Source organism: Myodes glareolus, chromosome 16 (genome assembly GCF_982192425.1).
Source record: "Myodes glareolus chromosome 16, mMyoGla1.1, whole genome shotgun sequence".
NCBI classification, from domain to species: domain Eukaryota; kingdom Metazoa; phylum Chordata; class Mammalia; order Rodentia; family Cricetidae; genus Myodes; species Myodes glareolus.
Window position 1 is genome coordinate 15,102,124 of NC_142041.1, and position 23,010 is coordinate 15,125,133.

The window sequence follows — 23,010 nt, forward strand, 5'->3', positions numbered from 1 at the left end:
GGACCGCGGCCGAACGGGAGTGCACTGAGGGGTGGAACCCCAGAGGTGATGCCTTTGTCCCGACCCCGGAGTGCGAGCATTGGTGTAAAGTTACTCCTCGGGATGACTCAGCCTCCGCTCGCCCCACTGATGAATTTGGGGTGAGGGTGTATGCGGGTTCCAAAACTTGGTAAAAAAAAAATGACAGTTTCCGAACGTTGTGTCTGTAGTTTCTCTACTGGTTGGTGGATGTGCGGTGGTGACTGTTTATGGTTTCGTAATTCTGCCCTTTCCGTCATGAGTCTTAAAATGTGATCATCCTGTGAACTGGTGTAGGCCTGGTGCCACGAGACTCACTTATTGATAAAGTCCCTGTAAGACATTCAGTTGAGTGGGGATGTTGTCATGTCTTTTATAACCGTTAACATTTGCCCATTTTGGTAAGCATTTTCTGTAAAAGGACTTTAGCCTGATGAGACTTATTTATCTGAGGGTTTGCAAAACTAGCAGTTTAGTGGCAGCCTAAACAGTCAAGAATGTGTGCTTAAGCAAATATCGTTACTGTGTTTCCATAGGTGATTTTTTTATGATTGGATCTATAAATAGACCGTTATCATTGTGTGTGAGAATATCTTTTATTTAGTGTTAATACAAAATATGGCATGGATTGATAATTTTCTAGCTAATTTTTGTCACGTGTTTAGCGTTTACAGCTGTGCTTAAAACTTTATCTAGAATCTAGGTTAGAATCTAGCTGCTAAATTGACCTCAGCATTCCGGGTAGCTGAGACAGGAGGATAGCCTTAGGCTATTTGGGTTACTTAGTGCTTTGGGGAAACATAGTGAGTCTAAGTCTTGAAAAAAAAAAAAAGCAACAAAAATGGTATCTAGGTAGTTATGTCATGAGGCACGTAATGTATTATTTGCATTGATTAATCTATTGCTGTAACTAGTTAGTGGACTTGGGCCACATTTTAAAAATAATTTAGTTTGTTTTGAATTAAATTGTGAGGTATTTTGAATCTGATTCTCCCAGTTTTACTGGCAGTCAGGGAAAACAATAAAGCAGTCAGCCCTGTTTGCCCAGAGATGAGCTCTTTGGTTCTCTTGGACAAACGTCAGGGTGTGGTGGGGACACACCTTTAGTCTTATCATTTGGGAGGAAGAGGCAGGCAGATCTCTGTGAGTTCAAGGCCAACTTGGTTTACACAGTGAATTCCAGGCGGGGCGCGGTTCCGTAAAAAATCAGAGACTAGCAAAATTTTATTTTTCAGTTTATCCCTAACCCTATCTACACTTTTTTTTTTTGAGACACAAGAGTTTCACAATGTAGCCTCAGCTGGCTTACAGCTTGCTCTGTAGCATACACTAGCTCTGACCTTCGAGCAGCAGTCCTGCATCAGCCTTCTAGTCCTGGGGGTGGTAGACCAAGACCACTAGAGCCTGCTGCGCTTTCTTATGTTGTAATGGCTCAGGAGATGCAAGGGAGTATCTGACCTGACAGCATCTTTCCATATCCATCGTAGTTCTTTCACTTTATTTATTTATTTATTTATGTTTTTTCGAGACAGGGTATTTCTGTGGCTTTGGAGCCTGTCCTGGAACTAGCTCTTGTAGACCAGGTGGCCTCGAACTCATAGAGGTCCGCCTGCCTCTGCCTCCTGAGTGCTGAGATTAAAGGCGTGAGCCACCACCACCCGGCTTCTTTCTCTTTATACTTGCTACATTGAGACCATTGAACTAACAAATAAGGATTAAAAGGAACACAAGAATATCTTTAGAGGCAGGTTCTCAAGTAGCCCAGGCTGGCCATGTACTCACTGTGCAACTGAGGCTGATCTTTGAATTCTAGTCTTTCTGCTGCCTCTACCTTCTAGGTGCTAGTGTTACAGGTGTATGCTATCATTCTGCTATGAATTGGATGTTCATATAAAATAATTGGCTCTATTATAAATTGACTCTTAAGTTTAAGGAATGTATAATTAGCATGGGAGGAGAGAAGTGATGTGTATAAGTCCCTTTTTCTTTAAGAACACCCTAGACGTCTCAGTTTTGTAATTTTTGTTTTGGTGGTTTTTGTTTGGAGAAAGGGTCTCACTCTAATTCTTCCTGGCTTTGTATTAAGTGTGTAGTTCAGATTGGCCTCCAGCTCTTTTTCCCTTTGCTTAAGATGTGGTATATGATACACTTTGGAGTTTTGATAAGTTTTCAGAAGGAAAATAACACAGTGGAAGGTTGTGAAGTCTGTGTCTATGTGGGTTTGAAACTTTACATAAACTCTCCTTATAAAGTGGAGCATATGGGCCCTGCATGTGTAAAAGTGAAGAGTTGAGTGCTAGTAGAGCCAAATTTCAGGAGCACTTGGACTTGTCTATCCCTTAAATTGAACCTATGCAGTACACTGTATTCAGTATGCGCCGATGAAATATAGTAGCACGTTTTGTATGTGTCTGTGTTTGTAGGACCATTGGGCATTTTAAAGAAGGCAAAATGACAAATATCAATTGCTGGGAAAAGGTGTTTGAGAAGCAGACTGTGGAGTGGTGGTTTGTAATTATGAAAACAGTGATCTATTTTCATATTATTATTAGTTTGAAACTGTCCACATCAGTTTTTCCTTCACTATCTATACACAAACATTGGTTAGTAACTTCCCAGAATATATATCAAGATAATAATTCAGTACTTTACTGTTATTTCTGTGTATGGGTTTGGGTGACTTTGACTGCAGATATGATTTGAGCAAGCTTTTTTTTAAATTTCCTATGTTTATAGTCTTGGTTTAATAGAGTAAAGTTATTTATTTCAGTATTACATAGGTAATTTCGGTTTGTTTCATATTTAGTATACACTGTAAAGTAAAATATAGAAACTAAAAATTTTTCTCTAAAGTCATGAATTTTATAGAGTAATGAGTAATATGTTAATGTCCTGATATGGAATGATATCTGTATATGCAGTCCAGGCAAAGTATACACTGACCTGTATGTCATGGTGGAAAGAAAGAACTGAATATCATTACTTTATCTATGATCTTCACATGCACTGGGAAATGCAGTCACAAAATAAATAAATGTAATCTTTAAAATTTGGGAGCTGGAAATTTGTCAGCAGTAAAGAGCACTTGCTCCTGCAAGGCTCCAGTTCAGTCCCAGCACTCACTACCTGTACGGGAGTTTCAGTGTGTGTGTGTGTGTGTGTGTGTGTGTGTGTGTGTGTGTGTGTGTGTGTGTGTGTGTAAGAGTAAGGAGACAGACTTTAAGTATGTAGCCATGGCTGTCCCAGAACTCCTCAGCTTTAGAAAACCAAGTTATTTTGTATATACATGTGCCTTCTGTTTGCTGAAAGAATAAATCAATGGATATACTCCCGAATTCCATTCTTGGTTTAAAAGTATTTCTTTTCTGGTTTTGGTCATGAGCTTTTCATGTTTCCTCCACTTGATGTTTACCTGAACATGCTTGTCTTGTGTCAGAGAAGGCACACATTTAGCACTATGAACCTTTACGAAAAAGGTTTTCTTTTGTAGAATATTAAGAAGGTGCCTGTCGTTTTCTTTTACTCTTGGCAGATAAGGAGTGGTATTTTGGGGGGACGGCGCATCTGATTTGAAGAGGCTGACCCCCAGTTCTTGGTCTGGGTCACCTATTTGTTCTTGGAGGTGGATGTTATTTTCATTGATGCAGGAACCAGTGAACACTCGGTGTGGTAGAATTGCTAATAAATGCAGTTTGCAGAATTAGAAACGAGACAAAATGATTTCAAAATTTTTTTTCTTCATGAGACCTTCAGTTTGCTTTCTTTGATAACATCCAGATCTCGTGCTCTGTTAAACTTGAAAGCAACTTTATTTCTATTCCTATTTAAATCATACATACCCTATACCCTAGTATTGGAATTTAAAGAGTGTGTTTAGTTTTGAAGATCAAAGTTTCTTAAATGGGGTTTCCCACTTTCTTTCCCCATATAAGGAAGCTAGTTCTGATGTTCTAGTATTTTAGAAAGTTAGTGGTAAGGATAGACTGGTAGACCTTGTTATCCCAGTGATAATTTTCTTTCTTTCTTTCTTTTTTGTTTTCAAAGATTTGTTTATAAATTATGTATGGAGTGTTCTGCCTGCGTGTATCTCTGCAGGCCAGAAGAAGTCACCAGCTCTTATTACGATGGTTGAGAGCCGTCATGTGGTTGCTGGAAAGTGAACTCAGGACCTCTGGAAGAGAAGTCTGTGTTCTTAACCTGAGCCATCTCTCCAGCCTCAACACAGTGATAATTTTTCAAGAGGAAAATTAGAATTATTCCAGTTGAAAAGTAGGCTAGACTGTTAATAAATTAATTTTGAGATAAGTTCACACTATATAGCTCTGGCTGGCCTGGAACCTGTTATGGAGACCAGGCTGGCCTCCAACTCGGAGATTTGACTACTTGTCTGTCCTCAGTGGTGGGATTACAACAGTAGACCTGATAGACAAGTCAAGATAAAATTTTTTAGTTGATTTTTGATTACTTTATATAGAGACAAGCCAAGCATTATCCATACATTCTGTATTAATATAATAAGCTCATTTTTATTTTTTAATTTTTATTATTTTAGATTATTTTATGTGACATCTGGTACCCTGGAACTGGAGTAGTTGAGTTAGGAGTTGCAATACTGATGCTGGGAATTGAACCTGGGCCCTCTGAGAGAACAAGTGTAACTGCTGAGCCACCTGTCCAGCTCTTCCCTTCATCATGTATAGTTAAGTACAGAGTCAAAGGATCTAAGGAGAAGCAGATTGTCCTTTTTTTTCTCCCACTTTAGTTCATCCATACCGCTTATGTAGCTAGAGTTCTGTATCTTGAGGATAAAATAATTCTGAGTGTCACCTGGAGCTGGGGACAGTTTCTCAGAAATGATGATAGGACCATACTTAGACTTTAAAATTCAGATAAGCAGAGATTGGTGGAGGAAGGATTTTTACCTTGCCTGAAAATGTTTAAAGTGTTGGTATGGTTTTTTTTTTTTATGTAAGGGATCCTTTGACACTTCTGGAAAAAGGAAATAGGGTTAATTTTGAAGCTATTAATATTAAAGCTTAATATCCATCACCTTTAGTGATTTTTATTATACTCTTGGGTACCGTAAAGGAATCTGATGTGCCTTACTACCAACTCTCCTGTACCAACGCTCTAAAATGTATCATTTCAGTTTGTATAGATCATAAACTCAAATGTTGAAGTTATTGAGTCCCAGTAGAGTAGGTAAAATCTGGATGGAATTAAGTCTTTTTTTCAAGCACTAACTTTCTAGGTTAATTATGTGCCATCATTGTCAAGTTCACATATGCAGTGGGTTTGCCAGCTAAGTAAAGGAAATAACTGGTTATCAGGTGGGTGCTTAGCTAGATGTTATAACATACAAAAGATAGCTTCAGATAAGATAGGAGAAGATACTCAGAATCAGAATTTGATGTCATCTGGTAGAAATTTTGAATGGGGATTAGAGTGAACTAGAAAGTTAAAAAAATTGCAGACTTTAAAGGTTATGCCAGGGAAGATTAGACGTTAGATTCTAAAAGAAAATCAGTGAAAGATTTAAAGGAAAAGCATCAAATTAAAACTTGGAGTTGTTAGCCAGGTATGGGTATGTACCTCAGCAGTTTATGTAGTTTAGGTTTGTTGTTTGTTGGTTTGTTTTAGGCGGGGTCTCATGTAGCCCAGCTTTGCCTTAAATTTACTATGTAGATAAGGATACCCGTGAGGTTGTAATCATCTTGCATCCACCTTTCCAAGTGTTAGGATTACTGGGATACTCATTACCATACCTGTGTTGGAGAGTGAGCCCTAGGTTTCCTCTGAGTACATACAGGGCAATCCCTTTACACCACTAATCCCTTTTTTGAGCTAAATCACCAACTCCCTGTGAGCCCCATGCTTACTCCTGTGCCTTATCTCTGAGTCCCAGTGCTAGGATTCCTGACTTTCCCAACCATCCCTACCAGTGGTAGAGCTAGCCCTTAGCATATACTGTGTTCAATCCCCACAACCAGGAAAGAAAAAAGGAAAAGAGATTTTGACATGTTTAACAGTAGGATTTGTAGCTGGAAATATTTTGCACCAGTCAATACTCTCTCTGAGTTGAGGATAAGTCTGAATTTTTTATTAGCGTTAGCTGAGGTTGTTTTCATACATATGTGGAAGAGTTTGCACAATTCTTTCACAGACATGAACATCATTCTTTAGCTCCTCTGAACCATCTTGGGAAATAGATGTTTTCTCTCTAATTTTTTAATTAAATGAAAAAAAATTGATGGATGAAGCCAGTCAAGATCACAGAGTAGGACAGGGCGTAATATTTGTGTTGTTGTTCTTCTGTCTCCCTATAGGTAATAATTAGGGGAATAAACATGAGTGACATTTAGGGGAGCCAGCGTAGACCAGAGCTACATATGGTCTACACAGTGAGTTCCAGACAGCTAGGGCTATGTAGAGACCTTGTCTCAAAAAGAAAAAAAAAACCACCCTAGGAGTCATGGCATGCACTTAATAGCAGAAGATCATTAGAAGGTGAAGTCAGGAAGATCAGAATTGATATTGAGGCTACGCTGAGTTACGGGAGACTCTATCTAAAAGCAAACTTTTTTGTTTTTGTTTTCCGAGACATCATTTCTCTGTGTAGTCTTAATTGTCATGGAATTTGCTCTATAAACCTGGCTGGACTTGAACTCAGAGATCCGCCTGCCTCCCTCAAATACCTGGGTCAGAGGTGTGCACAGTATCACCTGACTCAGAGAAACATTTCTTAGTTTATATATTTTTAGTACACATTGCCGGTTAAGTCTCCTTAAGAGTTCCACCAACTTATGTTCCTGCCAGAAATGTGCCGGTAAAGCCAGGTTGGTGGGTGGCCACATCAGAGACAGATCAACCTAGGAAGTTTTAGGCTACTTGGGCTACATGTATCTCTTTTTTGTCTCAGGACAAAAAGGGAAGAGAAGGGGAGGAGAAAGAAAAGTAGGAAGGAAAAAAGAAGAGAAAGAGCCATTATGTGAATGAACTGTTTATTACTTTTTCAACATAAAATAAGCCATTTCCATCTTTAGTGGCATTGTGAATGCTAAAAATGGTCTTGTAGTCATCTTAGTTATCATTTCTTAGTTTAGTATGTACAACCAGAGTTTATTTTCCTTACTGTTTTTGTTTTGACACATGGTTTGGCCATACAGTTCAGGTTATCCCTATACTCCAGAGTATTTAGGTCATTCAGGTGCTACATTATGATGTAGATGGATTTTTCTTGGGGCCACCAGCTCGCATAATGACACAGACTTATTCTGAAAATTATGAAAGCTCCGCTTTAACTTAAGCTTGTCCCACTAGCTTTTATACTAGTAAGTTTGAGTATGACTGACATGTTTTGATATTTCTTTCCAGTGTTGTCCCAATGAAACGTACTGTTTTGTCTTATTGGACAGAAACTAATAACAATACTTAGACACGTAGTCAAAAATAATAGGAGTTGGGAGTCTGGGGTGATGAAGAGATGGCTCATCAGTAAGAACACTTGGTACATATCCAGAGGACCCTGGTTTGATCCCTAGTACCCACATGAGGCTCACAGTCATCTCTGATTCCAATTGCAGGGGATCCAACACAGCTGCCTTCTACAGGCACCAGGCTTGAATGTGATGTGCTCACATACATGCCAGCAAAATTCTTATACACATAAAATAAAAACACAGACTTGGAAAAACTAGCTTACTAAGCCAGGACTGTAATTGTATGTGTGCAGGGTTACTTAGTTCTTTTGTTTTTGCTCTTGTTTTTTAATGTCTAAGGTATTTTGCCTGCTTGTGTGTCTGTGCACTAGCCACGTGAGTGGCTGCTCTTCTTGGAGGCCAGAAGAGGGCATTTGAACTGGGGTTACAGATGGTTATGAGCCTCTTGGATGTTGGAAATCAAACACAGGTCTTCAACAAGAGCAGGTAGTGTTCTAACCTGTTCAGCCATCTCTCCATTGATACTTTTTAAAAAAATATCTTTTTATTTTATTTTGAAATTAGTATCTAATTCTAATTGGCCTGGAACAAACATTTAACTATCTTCCTGTACCTGTTTCTTGGGTACTGGAGATTACAGACGTATGCCACCATGTCCACTTTAAATAGACAATTCAACTTTGGATCATCTTATTTTGACAAATAGTATCATATGAATTCTCTTTGAGCCATTTGAGTTTTTTATTACATAGTTAAGATATTTAGTCCTCACATCATTTATGCCTCAAAAATCATTGACATCATGTATGTTCGGTATTACTGTAGGATTTAAAGAACAGTATTACCCAAATGTGATGGCTATCATCTTTTATCCTACCACTTAGAAGACAGAGGCATGGAAGATTGTGAGTTTGAGGCTAGCCTGTGCTACGAGGTAAGACCTGGTTTCAAACATCCAAAAAAAGTTTGACAAACAAACAATTTTCTACTGCCATTTGTTATACAGTTTGTGCCATGGAAATAAAGTACTTGGCAGCAGAAACAAAACAAAACAAAAACCAACAAAACAAGGTGTAGCAGGGCATTATGCTGGGCTACAGATATGACTGTTAGAACCTGAAGTTTGGCCTGTACGTGGCTGTAAAACAGAATATGGACTGCAAAGACTACCAGAATGTTGGTGAGTTCTTGGCTATAAAACAGAAGCATAGATGACATGAGCAAAGGCATGAAGAATCAGGGATTATTCCTCTCTTATCAGATTAAATGCCGTGTAGGGAGCCATGGTGGTACTGGTGGAATGTCCATCTAAATATATGTGCTTCTGCGTCTGAGTAGATTTAATGAAGCTGGTTTTGGTTTTGAGACGTATGGCTAAAATAGGACCCAAGAATGTTCTGTTGGTTCTTTCCTGCTGTTGTATTGTCAGGTTCAGCTATATTAGTAAGTGAAGACTAGACAAGAATAGAATGGAAGACTGGAGATAGAGACTTAATGACTTTTAGTTATGGGCTCAGGGAAGAAGTAATTAATCACATGATAGGCAACCAAGTAGATTGCCTATCTACTTTTAAAACTTTTAAAAAAGTTTACATGTCTTTTAATACATTGGCTAATAAAGAAGTTTTTAAAAATTAGCTACCTGGATATACTCTCATTTTTGTAGTGCTAGACGTTGAACCTTGTGACTTGTGCCTGTTAAGCAAGGACTCTAACAGTGAGGCACATCCCTTGCCTCTCAGTTATTTTTTTTTAACTCTACTTTGTCTATTGTAAGACTTCTAGTAAGAGTGGAGTCAACAGGTGCTTTGGGGTGAGTTTTTTATGTTAGAATAGTCAACTTTTATCTCTAGATAACATTTTTGGAACAGTTACTGTGAGGTTGGTATTGTACAAAATATCTTTTTACTAAAACTTGACTTTTGTCTCTAATATCTATGTGAAGTAGACATTATTAGCACCCCCATTTATATATTGAGAGTTAGAAATTTAATTTTTTTAAAAAATAGAAATTTAACAGATGTGTTTTGTAGGTGTAAATTTCTGTTCCGCAAGCCACTCCCAAATATCTGACACAGAGTTAATATGAATTATAAATGCTTGGCCAATAGCTCAGGCTTGTTACTAGCTAATGCTTGCATTTTAAATTAATCCATATTATCTATGTCTTGCCATGTGGGTTGGTACTTTTTCTCAGTACAACATGCCCATCTCACTCTTCTCTGTCTGCTCGTGACTCTTGACTCCATCTTTTCCCCCATCATTTTCAGCTTGTTTTTCCTTCCTAGCTTTATCCTGTTCAGCTATTGGCCAGTCAGCTTCCTTATTAAATCAATCACAGCAGCATATATTCACACAGTGTAGTATAGGACACTTTCCCCCTTTTTCAAATCTTGACAGTGTACAAAAAGATTATTCCATAACAGTGTATTGATAAGTTTGTTTCTTCCTCCCCAGACCCTTATAATAAAGCTATTTTGGTGCGGGGTAATTGTCTGTATTCTGTCAATCATGTTTTAAATAAATGATGATTGGCCAGTCAGGAAGTATAGGTGGGTAAACCAGACAGGAAGTAGAACAGGATAATGCTGGGAAGGAGGAAGCCCATTCCTCCATTCCTGCCCAGACCTCCAAAAAGCAAGATATAACCTGCCCAGCTGTGAAAGGTACTGAGCCATGTGGCTAGCATAGATAAGAACAATGGGTTAATATAAGCTGCAAGAGCTAATAAGAATACTGAGCTAATGGGCCAATCAGTTTATAATCTTATAAAGTCCTGTGTGATTTTCTTTGGGGCTTGCCAGCTGTGGGCAGGACAGAAACTCCAACAAGCCAGACCTTCATGTTACACTATTTACTTTAGGAACGAGCTGGAGAACCATTTCAGTGATTTTTTTTTTTATGTAACTTTGAGTTAGACTACCCAAATTTGTAAAGTTTTACTATGACAATATTAAACACAATAAGTAAATTTTTATGAGGATGTTAAGAATTGAACCTTGCCCAAGGGCCTTGTGCACGCTAAGCAAGTATTCCACTAATAAGCTTCATTTCCTGCCTACTAAATGTATGTGAATTAAGATGTCAAACTTTTATCTTGCTTGCACAGAATTTTATATTTGCCATACTGTGTCTAGTCTAAACTGTGGGGTGGAGAGAATGAAGTAAAACCTTTCTATTTCCAGATACAACTGTGGTGCTCTAAAGCTGTGTCTCCTAAAGAATTAGCATCCAGGCTTCAGGTTGAGATAGAGACAGCTTGTCTTTTTGGTGCTGGAGTGTGAACTCAAGACCTTCAACATGCTAGATAAACTACCTACCACTATACTACATACACAGCCCAGAGATATTTTTAAAAGAGTTAGTGGTATGAGCACCAAGGCAGAGAGAAGGGATCTGTAGAAATGGCTTTAGGAAGAGGTTCTATGATGGAAGAGAGTGTCTGTGGCAGAAACTGAGTAATCTTGATTACTAATACAACAGTCCCCTCAGAGTATTACTGCTGTAGAACTGACCTCCCATATTTCTTTTTAAACCAACGTTGGTAAACTCCTTCAGTCAGATAGTCTTGTCTATCTACTTCCCTATGGATGACTTGAGAATACATGTACTTTTCCTTGTTGACTCTTGAGTAGGTAGATACCAACCAGTCAAAATAATATTTTTTATTTTCTTTCTGATTTTGTTTTTTAATCTAGAAGACTGGGTATTACTTGAGATTAAGAGAATCTTGAATAACACTTATGTTGGTTGACTGGGTGTTGATGCACAGTAGAAGTTTGATTTTTATGTTTCTGTACATATGTACTTGCATAGGAAACTGGTATTTTTATTTCAATGACTACCATTTTACATATTTTTAGTAAAGTGTATTGTTTATATGCTGTCATGGATACAAGGTGGTGACAGCACTTTTATATTAGGCATTACTAGATATTATTTGTATTTCTGCTTATGTTCATGGATTGGCTACAAATGGTTTGTTAAGAGCTGATACATGACTTAAGAACATGTTGATTTTCCTTGAGATCTTACAGGAAAGAAAACTTGTAAGATCCATCTTGAAGAATTAAAAGATGTTTATTTTGAAATGGGGTTTTCTTGTGTAGTCCTAGCTAGCTTGAAATTGCTGTCTTACTATGTAGACCTCAAAGCTATCCTCAAACTCATCTACCTGCCTGTGCTATGATTAAAGATAGTATCACCACACCTGGCTTTTAGTGTGTTCTGTACATTAGCATGAGTAATGATGACCAGTAAGTGTTGGCAGAGGTTTCTGTCCCACCAGGTCCCACAGCCACTTAGTCCCACATAAATCACACAGAGGCCTACATTAATTATAAACTGATTAGCCCAGTATCTCAGACTTCTTATTAGCTCTTATAGCTTATATTAGCTCAAAATTCTTGTCTGTGTTACGTGGTTTGGTATCTTTTTCGGCGAGGCAGTCACATCTTGATTTCTTGCTTCGTCTATGACTGGGTCTCGACTGCAGACTGAAACTTACCTCTTCCCACAATTCTCGTTGCCCTGCCTCTACTTCCTGCCTGGTCACCCCACCTATACTTCCTACCTGACTACTGGCCAATCAGCGTTTTATTAAAAATAATACAAGTGACACCATAAAAGACCATTGTCCCACAACAAGTCAAGTGTGGGAAAAAATTGTTTTTATTATGAATAGCAGGGTATTATGTAGTGTGCATATTTAATATATGTACCTAACGTACAGACACTCTGCCAGCTCATGTAGACCCAGTTCTTCCCAGTGGGCTTTTAGGAGATGGGTTTGCTTTTGAGAAATCATTCTTTTAGCTCTATTTAAAACAAGTAAATAGACAAGCCAATTTATCGATGAAAACTTCTACCTATATGTAGTTTTTGCATGCTTGTTGCTGCTGTCTGTTGTGCGATCTTTGCTGGGGGGTGGGTAGACAGAAGGTGAGAAGACCAGGAGACTAAGACGCAGACTCAGAGATTCCCTTGCAGAAGCTCTTCATTGTAAAAAGGTCAGGAGTTTTTATGGGCTTTGGGAAATTAAACTGCTCCGGGAACGTTTCTGGTTGGTCCTTTTGAAAAGGCGATCACTTTTAGTGTATTGTGATTGGCTAGGAGCGTGAGTCTTTAGTTACCATGCTTTTGGGCCAATTTTGCTTACTCATTGTGAGTTTTCATGCACTTGCTTGTGCTTGCACTATTGCCCTTCCTCACCGATACCATTTTTTGTAGGTAGGAACCTGGAAGTGTTTGTAAACTTTGCTTTTATGTTGCAAATATTTTTTCCAGAAACGAGTCACAAAAACCTGGCTATAAACGACTGGGCCTAGATAACCACACTGTCTCAGTAGCTTCCTTCAGTTCCCACCTTGTTTCCCCTACACCTCTGCCTTCCTTTTTTCTTTTTATTTGGCACTACAAGGAATATATTATTTTAATTTGAGAAGAGGGCTGGAAATCAAAATACTTTACTCATCGTCCAGCCTGAAATGACAGAAGAGGGATATGTTAACCTTAGCCTAAGTCAGTTGTTCTTGTGCATTTCTGGGACAAATTGTAACCAGGGAGGTAACAGGCATAGTGACACTTCTGTAAATCTAACCTTCCTCAGACTGAGGCAGGGTGAGATCACAAGTTCAAGGTCAGACCCTGTCTCAAAATAAACAACAAAAAATGTAAATATAACAAGAAGAAATATGTTCCAATAGAAGCTGTTGCTAATCCAGTACTTAGAGATACTTGTCATTTTTGCATTGTTTTCTCTCTAAACAGTCCCTTCAACATTTTCACTGCCCATCTGTGATTACGTTATTTTTTTGGGAGATGGCAGGAGACCAAGATTGTGCCTAAGTCTGGCCTGGAATTTAGAATACTCCTCCTGGTTCAGTCTACCCAGTGCTGAGATTATAGGCATGGGCCATCACACCTGTCTGTGCTTGTGTGATGTGTATTGTTCTGTTAAAGCATTATTAGCCTTACTAAACACTGTCCCATGTTTTCTTACAGTATCTCCACTAGGAAATGAATGACCACAGGTTTATTAATTATCATAGTAAAGTATCTTTTATATACTTAAACAAATTGTTTCATTTTGCAGAGAGAGATTGGGACAGAGTGTGTGTATGCCTAGATGTTTTGGACTCCCTAAGTAGACCAGATTGACCTTGAATTTTAAGAGAATTTGCTGAGATTAAAGGCAAGTACCCACTTGCCTGTCCACGATTTTTTTTTAATATGGATGTTTATTGTTCTGCATGGGTATCTGTGCTCATGATATATTCAAAGGATAGGGCAGTAGAAATTCAATATTTGGCTTTGTAGGCTTCTTGGCTTTGTAGGTTTTTCTTGGTTTTGTGTTTGCTAAACCTGTTAATTCTATTGATGCAGTTTTAAAGGGAAAAGGGTGGGTTTTCTAGTAATATTACTGAATTAAGTAAGATCTGAATTTATAGCATCTTTGTTTACCCTCACAGATACCAATTCCCTTCTAGAAAGGTTATAATTATTCATATTAAATTGATATCTTCATTTTGGATGTTGAAAATTACTAAAAATAGTTTGCTTTTTTATGTTTTTTTGTGGAAATTTTAAAATATATAATGTTAGAGTATTTCGTGAGCCTTCTGTATCCTTCTCCCTTGTTGGTGTACCATTCAACATTAATTTTTTGCTAACCTTTCTTGTTTTCTTTTTTTAATCAATTGTTTTCATTAGACTAATAGTTTAAATCAAATATCATCTTACACATTAGTTTTTTGGAGCTTATTTTGTCCTAACTACAATGCCAGCCATTATCAACCAAACAAAAGTGGGTTTTTAAATAATATTAATTATATGTGTGTCGGGAAGGCATGCTGGTGACTGTGGAGGTCAGAGGCAGATGATTCCTTGTGAACTTGAGTTAGAGGCCACTACCCAATGTGGTGCTGGGAACTGAGCTCAGGTCTCCTGGAAGAGCATCAGTAGAACCCTGAGCAACCCCTCGCTAGTCTCCAGTCTAACAAAATTTTAAATATTTTTTGGATAATGGAGGTTTGTGCTGGAAATCAAACTATGCATACACACCGGGCATGCATTCCATAGTGTCAAACTTCCAGCTTGAAAATTTTAAATTTAATTTAATTTAAAAATCCTAGCTCAGGATTAAATTTCTGTATTTATCTAAAATTTGGCGTTTATTAGTTGCTTTGGTTATTTCATCCCCCCTCCCAACAGGTCTATACATGCATTATTTTTTAGTTTATTTTAACCTATTATAAGCTTCCTTTTTCTGAGGAAATAGCTTATTGAAGAAAGTAAGTTGATGTCCTAGGGAATGGTTATCATTCTATATCCAGTTGATTGTTTTCTTACACACCTATTTTCTTTTCTGCATTTACAGTATTACTCATAGGTGTGGAATCTTTATTTTGTGGAGTAAGCCAGAAACTATCGATAACTTTATCCAGTTAAATCATATGAAATATTTATATTAGCATGTTATGCTTAGAGTGTGTGCCAAGTAATCTCTGTAGTCATATTTCTCAGCCTTCTTTAGCCATCAGAAGTATCTGTCAACATTTTCCTGATTGTTTTAATTAATTTATATGTTATTGCATTTACATTACATGTAGAAGTCAAAGGACAACTTCGGAGTTGGTTCTCTCCTACCTTTACATGGTTCCAGGGATTGAACCATGTTGTAAGATCTGTTGATGTGTAGATCTGTTATTTCGGTGTGAAATGACTATCCCTCTGTTTCATCTGCACTATTGTTGGTATTCTTGATGTGTTTTGTGGTTATCAGCTGGTTATCTTGAAGCACATTTTTTTGTAAAAGTAAATGCTTAATTTTTCTTTCTCTAGTTTTTATAATGAGTTCTGAAACTAGTTCACCAAGTTGTTTATTTTGATTTTTAAATTACATGTATTTGTTTTGTATATATGGTCATAGTACACACACCCTGATGTCTGTGAGAGTCAGAGGACAACTTGATCTCTCAAATCTATTCTCTCCAACACGTGATACTGGGATTGATCTCAGGTTGTCATGTTTGGTGGTAGGTGCCTTTACTTGCTTACCTACCTCACTTGTCCCAGAGTTTTTGTTTGCTTGTTTTCTAAGGTATTGTTAGAAACAGATGAGTTTATGGATTTGAGGCTATTCAGTTTTTCTAATTTTTTTTAAAATGATTAAACTGTGTCAATGAAAGCCATTATAACGTTGGCTTCTTTGCCATTTTGGCATGGCTATACTAGTTTTTCTTGCCCCGTGGAGCACTAAGATGTTCTAAGCATATATGATTGGTACATTTTCTGCTCTGCTTTAGATAAATTCAACCCCTTTTAATAGCCCATTTAGAAACCACCATGTGAATGTTCAGTGAGTTTACCCAGAAAATTTTCTAGTTAGAAGTCTCTGAAAGACTGGCTTTCCTGTAGAGACTAACTGAAAACATGGTGATTCACATACCCTCGATTTACATCAACAGACAAATCCCCAGCTCCTGATGAACACCACCCCCACTTCTATGGAATAGCTCACAAACTAAGAGAACACTATATATAATTGCAACTTTTACTGTAGCAAAAGATGCAAGTTAAAATCAGGCTGTTGCTTACAGAGCTATGGCCCAGAAACTTCAAAAGTCTGCCTACTCATTTTTCTGCATTACTCAGAAAACTTGCCCGTCTCTTCCTTCTGTGTGTTTTAATCATACATTTCCTATCATTTTGACACTATTCTAAAACTTGCTGCCCTGTTCTATGATTGCTTATCTGCCACGTGATTGACCATCACACTAACTTAGTTTAAATGGCATGAACTTTTTTTTTCCTTTGTCTTCCCCCTCCAGGCAGCTCCTGAGATTTACTTGCTGCCCTGGGATTTTTTTTTTTCCCTCCATTTCAAAACAGGGAAGATAAACAGATAGTAGAAACCAGAAAGCATTGGGACTGAGTCACTTTTTGGCTGTCTTCTAGTGTCACAAAGTCTCATTTCCTTTAGAAACATTGGTTACTTGAAGCCCATTTGGTGTGAAATCCCAGGAACTTGGAGATGATTTGATAGATGTTGAGGACAGATCAGATCTCTTTTGAGATGAGATTGGTTCTTACAGCAGTCGGTGCTGTGGATGCTAAAGCTGGTTTTGCTGCCTTGCTTTTATTGATGCTGTGAGAAATATATACCCTGGAAAGGATTATTCCCTGTTGATACTATCATTTTCAAAATAACTTTCCCCCATCTCCCCGTGGTTGAAGCAGGACCTTGAGCAAGTACCCTACTTCTGAACTACATTTCTAGCCCAGCCCTTTTACTTCTTTATGTATTCCATGATTCTGCCTCCCCTCTGAAAATGTTGAGTTTGTTTTGGGTTTTTGTTTTGTTTGTTGTTTTTTTTTATTTGTTAATTTTTATAGCTTTAGATATTGGACATGGGATCTTACAGTGCAGGCATTGTGTGTGAGTGCCGGTTTTCCAGTTCTGGCTGGTATTTTTTAATTGAAATTATATAGCAAAATGAACTTGAACTCAGCCCCTGGGATTTTTATTTTCTGCATTTCTAACTCTAATCAGGCTATCTAACTTCTGAATCTTCATTTGCAAATAGAAAAAGAATAATGCTATTTCACATGTTGTGATCAATGAGGCAGTGTATGTAAAGCTATTTAGCATAGTGATTTTAACTAACAGTTTCTTGGTGAGAGCAATGATTGCTAACTTTATGTATTGCATTCTTGAATGTGTAAATAATTAAAAGTACTTGTGGCCAAAATCCATGCACTGATTTTTAGACTACAGATATGGGTGGAGCCCTGTTATGTGACTTGGTATCTCCTTGTTCTTGGGTGTTATAAAGTTTATGGGCTTATAAAGAATGAGAGTGCAGATTCAAAAGGGAACTCAGTAAAGCTGCCAGTCTTGCAATTCACAGCAGTGATCCCACATCAGCCTACTCAAAGTGCCAATCTTGTATCTGTATAACAGTGGATGAAACCATAAGCTTCCATATTTGAGCAGATTAGGGGTTGCTTCTCAACATATCATTAGAGGCTGTTAGACTTGAGCACCTATATGTATAAAATATGAGGTGTGTGTGTATGTGTGTGTGTCTGTGTGTGTGTGTGTATGTCTGTAGCCTTGCCTAACCTTTAAGTAAGATGAGCCCTATATAATGGAGCGCGCGCGCGCGCGTGTGTGTGTGTGTGTGTGTATTTTTCTGGTGACTGAAGTTTATAGTAGTTTAGAGATTACGCTTATCTTGGTCATTGCAGTGTTATACTCTGTCTTTTTTTCGTGCTTGATGTGTTTAGTAGGGAATCTGTTAATGAGCAACAACCTTATTAGCAGCCAAATATGGCATGTAAATATAAAGTAGTGAATTGTTACTGGCAAAGATTGTAACCTTATAAACAAGATATATGGCCTGAGGAGTATGAGTGAGTAAAAGCAAGTCTGTAGCATACTCTGATAGCTATGAACTTGAATTTTTTTAGTTAGAATTGAGACATGTGCCTGTAATTCCAGTACTTGGAGCTTGAGCCACACTTAGGGCCAGTTTTGACTACATAGTGAGGGCATTTCTCATCATCAAAGAAACCAACAAAAATTACATATTTTGGTATAGCAGTTTGACTTCTGAAACAAAATATTTCTGTTAAAAATAATCCTAAGTAGAAGCGAGTGTTTATTGTGAGATTAAAACCTAAGGGGTAATAAGTAAATTTGGTGTAATACTGAGGGGAATGCTTTGTTAGGCATTATTAGTATTGCTGACTATGAAGCCTTTATGATAATATAAAAAATGATTAAGTGAAGGGAAATGATTCTGAGACCCATGATGGACTTCTTAATTCTGTGATAGCCTACATGAAATTTTGTTCATTGTTATAGATCCAAGTATGTTACTTGCAGACAGCAATTTGCCATTCCTAGTTTTTTTTTCCATCATTTTTCAAAAGACATGTTACTATAAGTACATTTTAGTCAATGTTAATGTGTTAACTTTTCTGTGCCTGTGATAAAATACCGTACCTCCCAACAACTTATACATGAATGCTTATTTTGGATTAGTCTATCATGATGATGAGGCATGGAGGAACAAGAAGCTGAGATCATATATTTAAGAACAACCTGGAAGTTGCTCTTGAGATATAGATTCTCAAAGTCCTCCTCCAGTAATGGACTTCCTCTAGCAAGGTTCTTCCTCTTAAAAGTTCTATAACCTCCTCAAACAGTACCACCAGTCAGGAACTAAATGTTCAAATATGTGAACCTATGGGATTTAGATTCCCACATTTCATTCTCTGACCCCATATGCTCATGGCTGTGTCATAATTAAAAATGCCTTTACTCCAACTCCAAAAGTCCTCATTGTCTTTCTTAGTCTCAACAGTTTACAAACCCCAAGTCTTTTCTCAGACTTAAGTGGTTTAGCCCTTCTAGCTTTGCTTTGTCTGTAACAGGTAAGTAGGTAGTTACATGTTTATGTTGGGCCAGGCCAAGTTCAAGTCTTGGCTTTGAAAAACTTCCTTTCTAATAAATGTTAAGAATATATGAGAAACATTGTAATGTATATAGAATATATAGCATAACTAATGAAGTGATGAATATCTATCAAAATGGGTGTATGTGAAGGTATGGCAGGAGGAAAGAGTAATCAGAGTAGAATGGGTAACCAGAGGGACTGGGAGAATTTTAACCAGGGAAAACTACCCTCCTGAATACTCTAAGAGATGAGAGTTAGGAACTTGTGTGCTTCAAATAATTTGACCAGTATTGTATTTAGGCCTAGAAGGGTGAAGATAGGGAGTTTGCTGTTTTTAATAGTACCATAATTATTGAAGGCAAAATAAAATGGAAGCCTTGGCTTATGTAACTTTGAGCCAACACTCATTAACTTATGACATCAACTCCTTAGTCTTCTTACCATAAAATAACAATGTCCATCTTTATAGGATTGTTTTTCTAAAGATCAAATGAAAGTATTTATGGAAACACATAGAAAACTAGGCATAGTAAAGCCTGCTTATAATCCCAACATTGAAAATGCGAGACAGAAGGTTAAAGACTTTGAGGGCAGTCAGGACTGTCTCCTGGAAACCTATTAAAAAAATGAAAGCATATACAATGATGGCTGCTGCTGTCAACTGATGTAGTAAGATTTACATAGCAGGAGAACCTGGGTTTACTTAGCATTTACAGCTAGGGTCCTTCTTTTGTCTTTGACCCTGTGTGCCCGCCCCAGGTGTCCCCATAACTTGCAGTTCTGACGCTCTGCTTTGTGTCCTGAGTGTTTGTTATTGCAGTCTACTCTACTACAAACATGCAGCCTATGCAGACCAGAGATTCTGAAGTCAGTGAAGATCAGGTGTATTAGAGGTGAAGAAATAAGAGCACGGTTGAGATTGTTGTAAACAAGGAGAAGCTGATTTATCTCAGGAAATAATAATGAGTACATAATCTTTGACTATTTAAGTCTTAGAATTAATGTATAGATGTGCTAATGTCTGCCTGTTAGAAGTGCTGGACAACGTGCCATAGACTAGGTAAATGCAGATTCAATAAGTAGAGAGAGATGAAAAAGTAAAAGCAAAGAGAATTAGGAGTTGAGTTTTACAAAGCCAGATGAAGATATGCATAGTATGAAATAAATTGAATATGTTGAGTTTCAGAAGAGTTTTTGTTTTGTTTTGTTGTGTTTTAGAAGGATTTTATATTCAATCTTGGGCCAGGTTTGAGAGTTGGTAGTCAGCAGTATTAGTATCTACATACAGCCATAGGAGTAGGCCACATTCTAGTCTACACTGGAAGGAGGCCTGATATTTCAAGTAGACATTGGTGACCCATATTATTATCTGCCTCATACTGTTTTCTTACATTTTTTTTATAGTCATAACATCCCTCTGATGTGGTTGTACTGTATTATCTCTTGCTGAGTAAAAACTTACTATAAACCTGTTTATTTGAAGCAACGTAAGTATTGTATCTAGGGATTGTATCTTGTAGGTTGATCAGCTGGGAAAAGATCTGTTCAGAGTCATGTAGTGTCAATATTCAATTCACTAAGAATTGTCAGATTGAAGTTCCTGGCTACCTGCTGTTTGTTAGCAAGCGGCCATTTTTTTAAAGATGTAGCTCTCTGTATGCTTACTAAGCAAGGTTGATAAGGAAGTCAACTGTAAGATAGAAGGTTTAATTTTAATAACCATAGACCTAATCCTGTCACCTTTCTTATGTTGTATTTATTAGAACCATAGGCTTTGCTTGCATCTTGAGGCAGTGGAAGAGTAGGTGTTGACTAATGAAAACCAGGACGTGGGGCTCCCAGAGATAACAGATGCTTATTTTATGGAGCTTGCCTGCTATTTTTATTCTTGTGTGCTTATGTATGGATGTGGGTATGTGTATACCACAGTTCATGTAGTGGGGGTCACAGGATAATTTGAGGGACCTTGTTCTCTTTCACCATCGACCAACAGGCTTGGCAGCAAGTGGTCTATGTAACTCTGAAGCCATCTAGCCCAAACTAGGTACTGAAATGCTTCAATAATATTTATAAGTGTCTTAAAGTAATGAGGGTACATAAAGAGATGGGTCCATCAGGAGTTTGTACTACTCCTGCAGAGTTGGTTCCCAGCACCCATTTTGAGTGGCTCATTGCCGCCATACCTACAATTACAGCTCCAGTGGGATCCCAGTGCCTTTAGCCTTAGTGGTCACCTGCATTTACATGCATGTACAGAAGTGTGTGCTACACATACACAAATACACTTTAAATAATTAAAATCTTTAAAAGGCTATAGGGTACTCCCAACCTAAAACCATCTGACTCTACAGCCTGGGCTCCTCCTTGCAGTTGTTGCTCTAACTCGGTCTTTTTTTTTTTTTTTTTAACTTTATTCTATGTGCATTGGTGTGAAGGTGTCAGATCCCCTGGAGCTAGATCTCCAGACAATTGTGAGCTGCCATGTGGGTGCTGGGAATTGAACCCGGGTCCTCTGGAAGAGCAGTCAGTGCACTTAACCACTGAGCCATCTCTCCAGCCCCCTGACTCTGTCTTTAGTGAACCCCAACATGATCTTGAATGATTCCTAATTCTCTCCTGTCTGATTATTATATTTAAGATGTGAAAGATGGCTGTAGAAATAGCAATTGTTTGTCTTTATGGGTCTGTATCTTAGTTGTGCTTTGCATTCAGTGAATATGCAGGTGAGAAAATGTACCAAGGTACTGGACCAGGTAGAAAAGGACTGTAACTGTCAGCTTTAAAGAGAACGCTTAACTGCATGTTGCTTTGTCATTCAATTATTTCTCTGTAGTGACTCTGAAATTTGTCTTTTCCAGTTCTCTGAGGTTCACCAGTAGTGCCACTCAGTTGCCAATATCAAGCAAGCCCATATAAATCATTCGTAATCTTTTAAGAAAAGCAGTAATATTCTTCACGGAACCAGGGTAAGTCACACACTTTCAGAACTGCAGTTTTGATCCACTCACAATTACCCGTGATCTGCCCTGATACTTATTATAGGTGCTTGGGAATTGAATTCAGATCCTTTTGCTTAAGCTGAAAGTGTCTTTACCTCATGAGCCATCTTCCTAGCCTAGTAATGACTAATTCTAGTTTTTATTTACACACTGAAATAGGAAAAAGGATGAGCAGTGCCTTTGGGGGTTAAGTGTTAATTTGTTTTGAGATCAGAATCACTGCTTCCTAGGTTGATCTGGAACTTAATATGTATCCGAGGCTGGCTTTGAATACAAAGCCATCTTTTTGCCTTAGCCTCCTGATTGCTGGAATTACAAGTATATAACTCTCACTCTACAGACGGACAGACACACACACGTTTTATATTATTTTAATACTCAATAATGGATTAAACCTAAACCTTTTTGCATACAAGTCAATTACTCTGTTGAACAATACCTCTAAGAGGCACTCAAATTTTCTATTCTGAGTATAGAAAGCAGAGAAAATTAATGCACCTTGTTTTTCTAGTGATGGGCTTTTTCCTCTTGCAAACAAGCCAACTGTGCAATGTAGAAGTGTTAGGCTATTCACTAGTCTCATTAAAAAATGAGTGACTGTGTTGTCCAATTCACTTCTGAAAATGAACCTACATTTTAAATTTTTGTTGTATAGTAATATTGTTCTATTGCGGTGATGAAGGTGTTTGAACTTACACTTGAATCACCCACTTTATTTTTTCCATTTAGGAAGTGCACCAGAGTGTGAGGTACGGCTCACAGATTCCAGAAAGATCATCATGAAGTTATATGTGTTTCTGGTTAACACTGGAACCACTCTGACATTTGACACTGAGCTAACTGTGCAAACGTGAGTTGTATTTCACTTTTCTTTGGTTTTTCATCCCAAATTTATACCGTATTTTAAGAAAATATCCTATTGTGGTGGAGGATGGCACAGTCAATAAGAAGGCCTACCTTGCAAGCACAACATGACTTTAATGTCCAGAGCCCACATAGGAAGGTCAGTTGTAATGGTGTGTGGTTATCACAGTTTTGGAAGGTCCCTGAGACTCACTGGTTAGACAGTCTAGCCTAATGCAAGACAGT

At 37.8% G+C, this 23,010-nt stretch overlaps 1 protein-coding gene and 1 non-coding gene across 3 annotated transcripts in view; both read left to right on the forward strand.

The window, feature by feature from the left end:
• The window catches only part of Rb1cc1 (RB1 inducible coiled-coil 1), a 59,925-nt gene that overhangs the window by 512 nt on the left and 36,403 nt on the right, over positions 1–23,010 (forward strand). For both annotated transcript variants that reach the window (XM_085677076.2, XM_085677077.2), the window contains exons 2-3: positions 21,781–21,888; positions 22,651–22,771. In XM_085677076.2, the coding sequence (XP_085533202.2) occupies positions 22,701–22,771 (71 nt within the window). In that variant the 5' untranslated portion in view covers positions 21,781–21,888; positions 22,651–22,700. The remainder of the gene's footprint in view (positions 1–21,780; positions 21,889–22,650; positions 22,772–23,010) is intronic.
• On the forward strand, positions 13,701–13,843 carry LOC125391452 (small nucleolar RNA SNORA8). Its single transcript, XR_007229138.1, has one exon. It is a non-coding gene; the product is annotated as a small nucleolar RNA SNORA8 (small nucleolar RNA).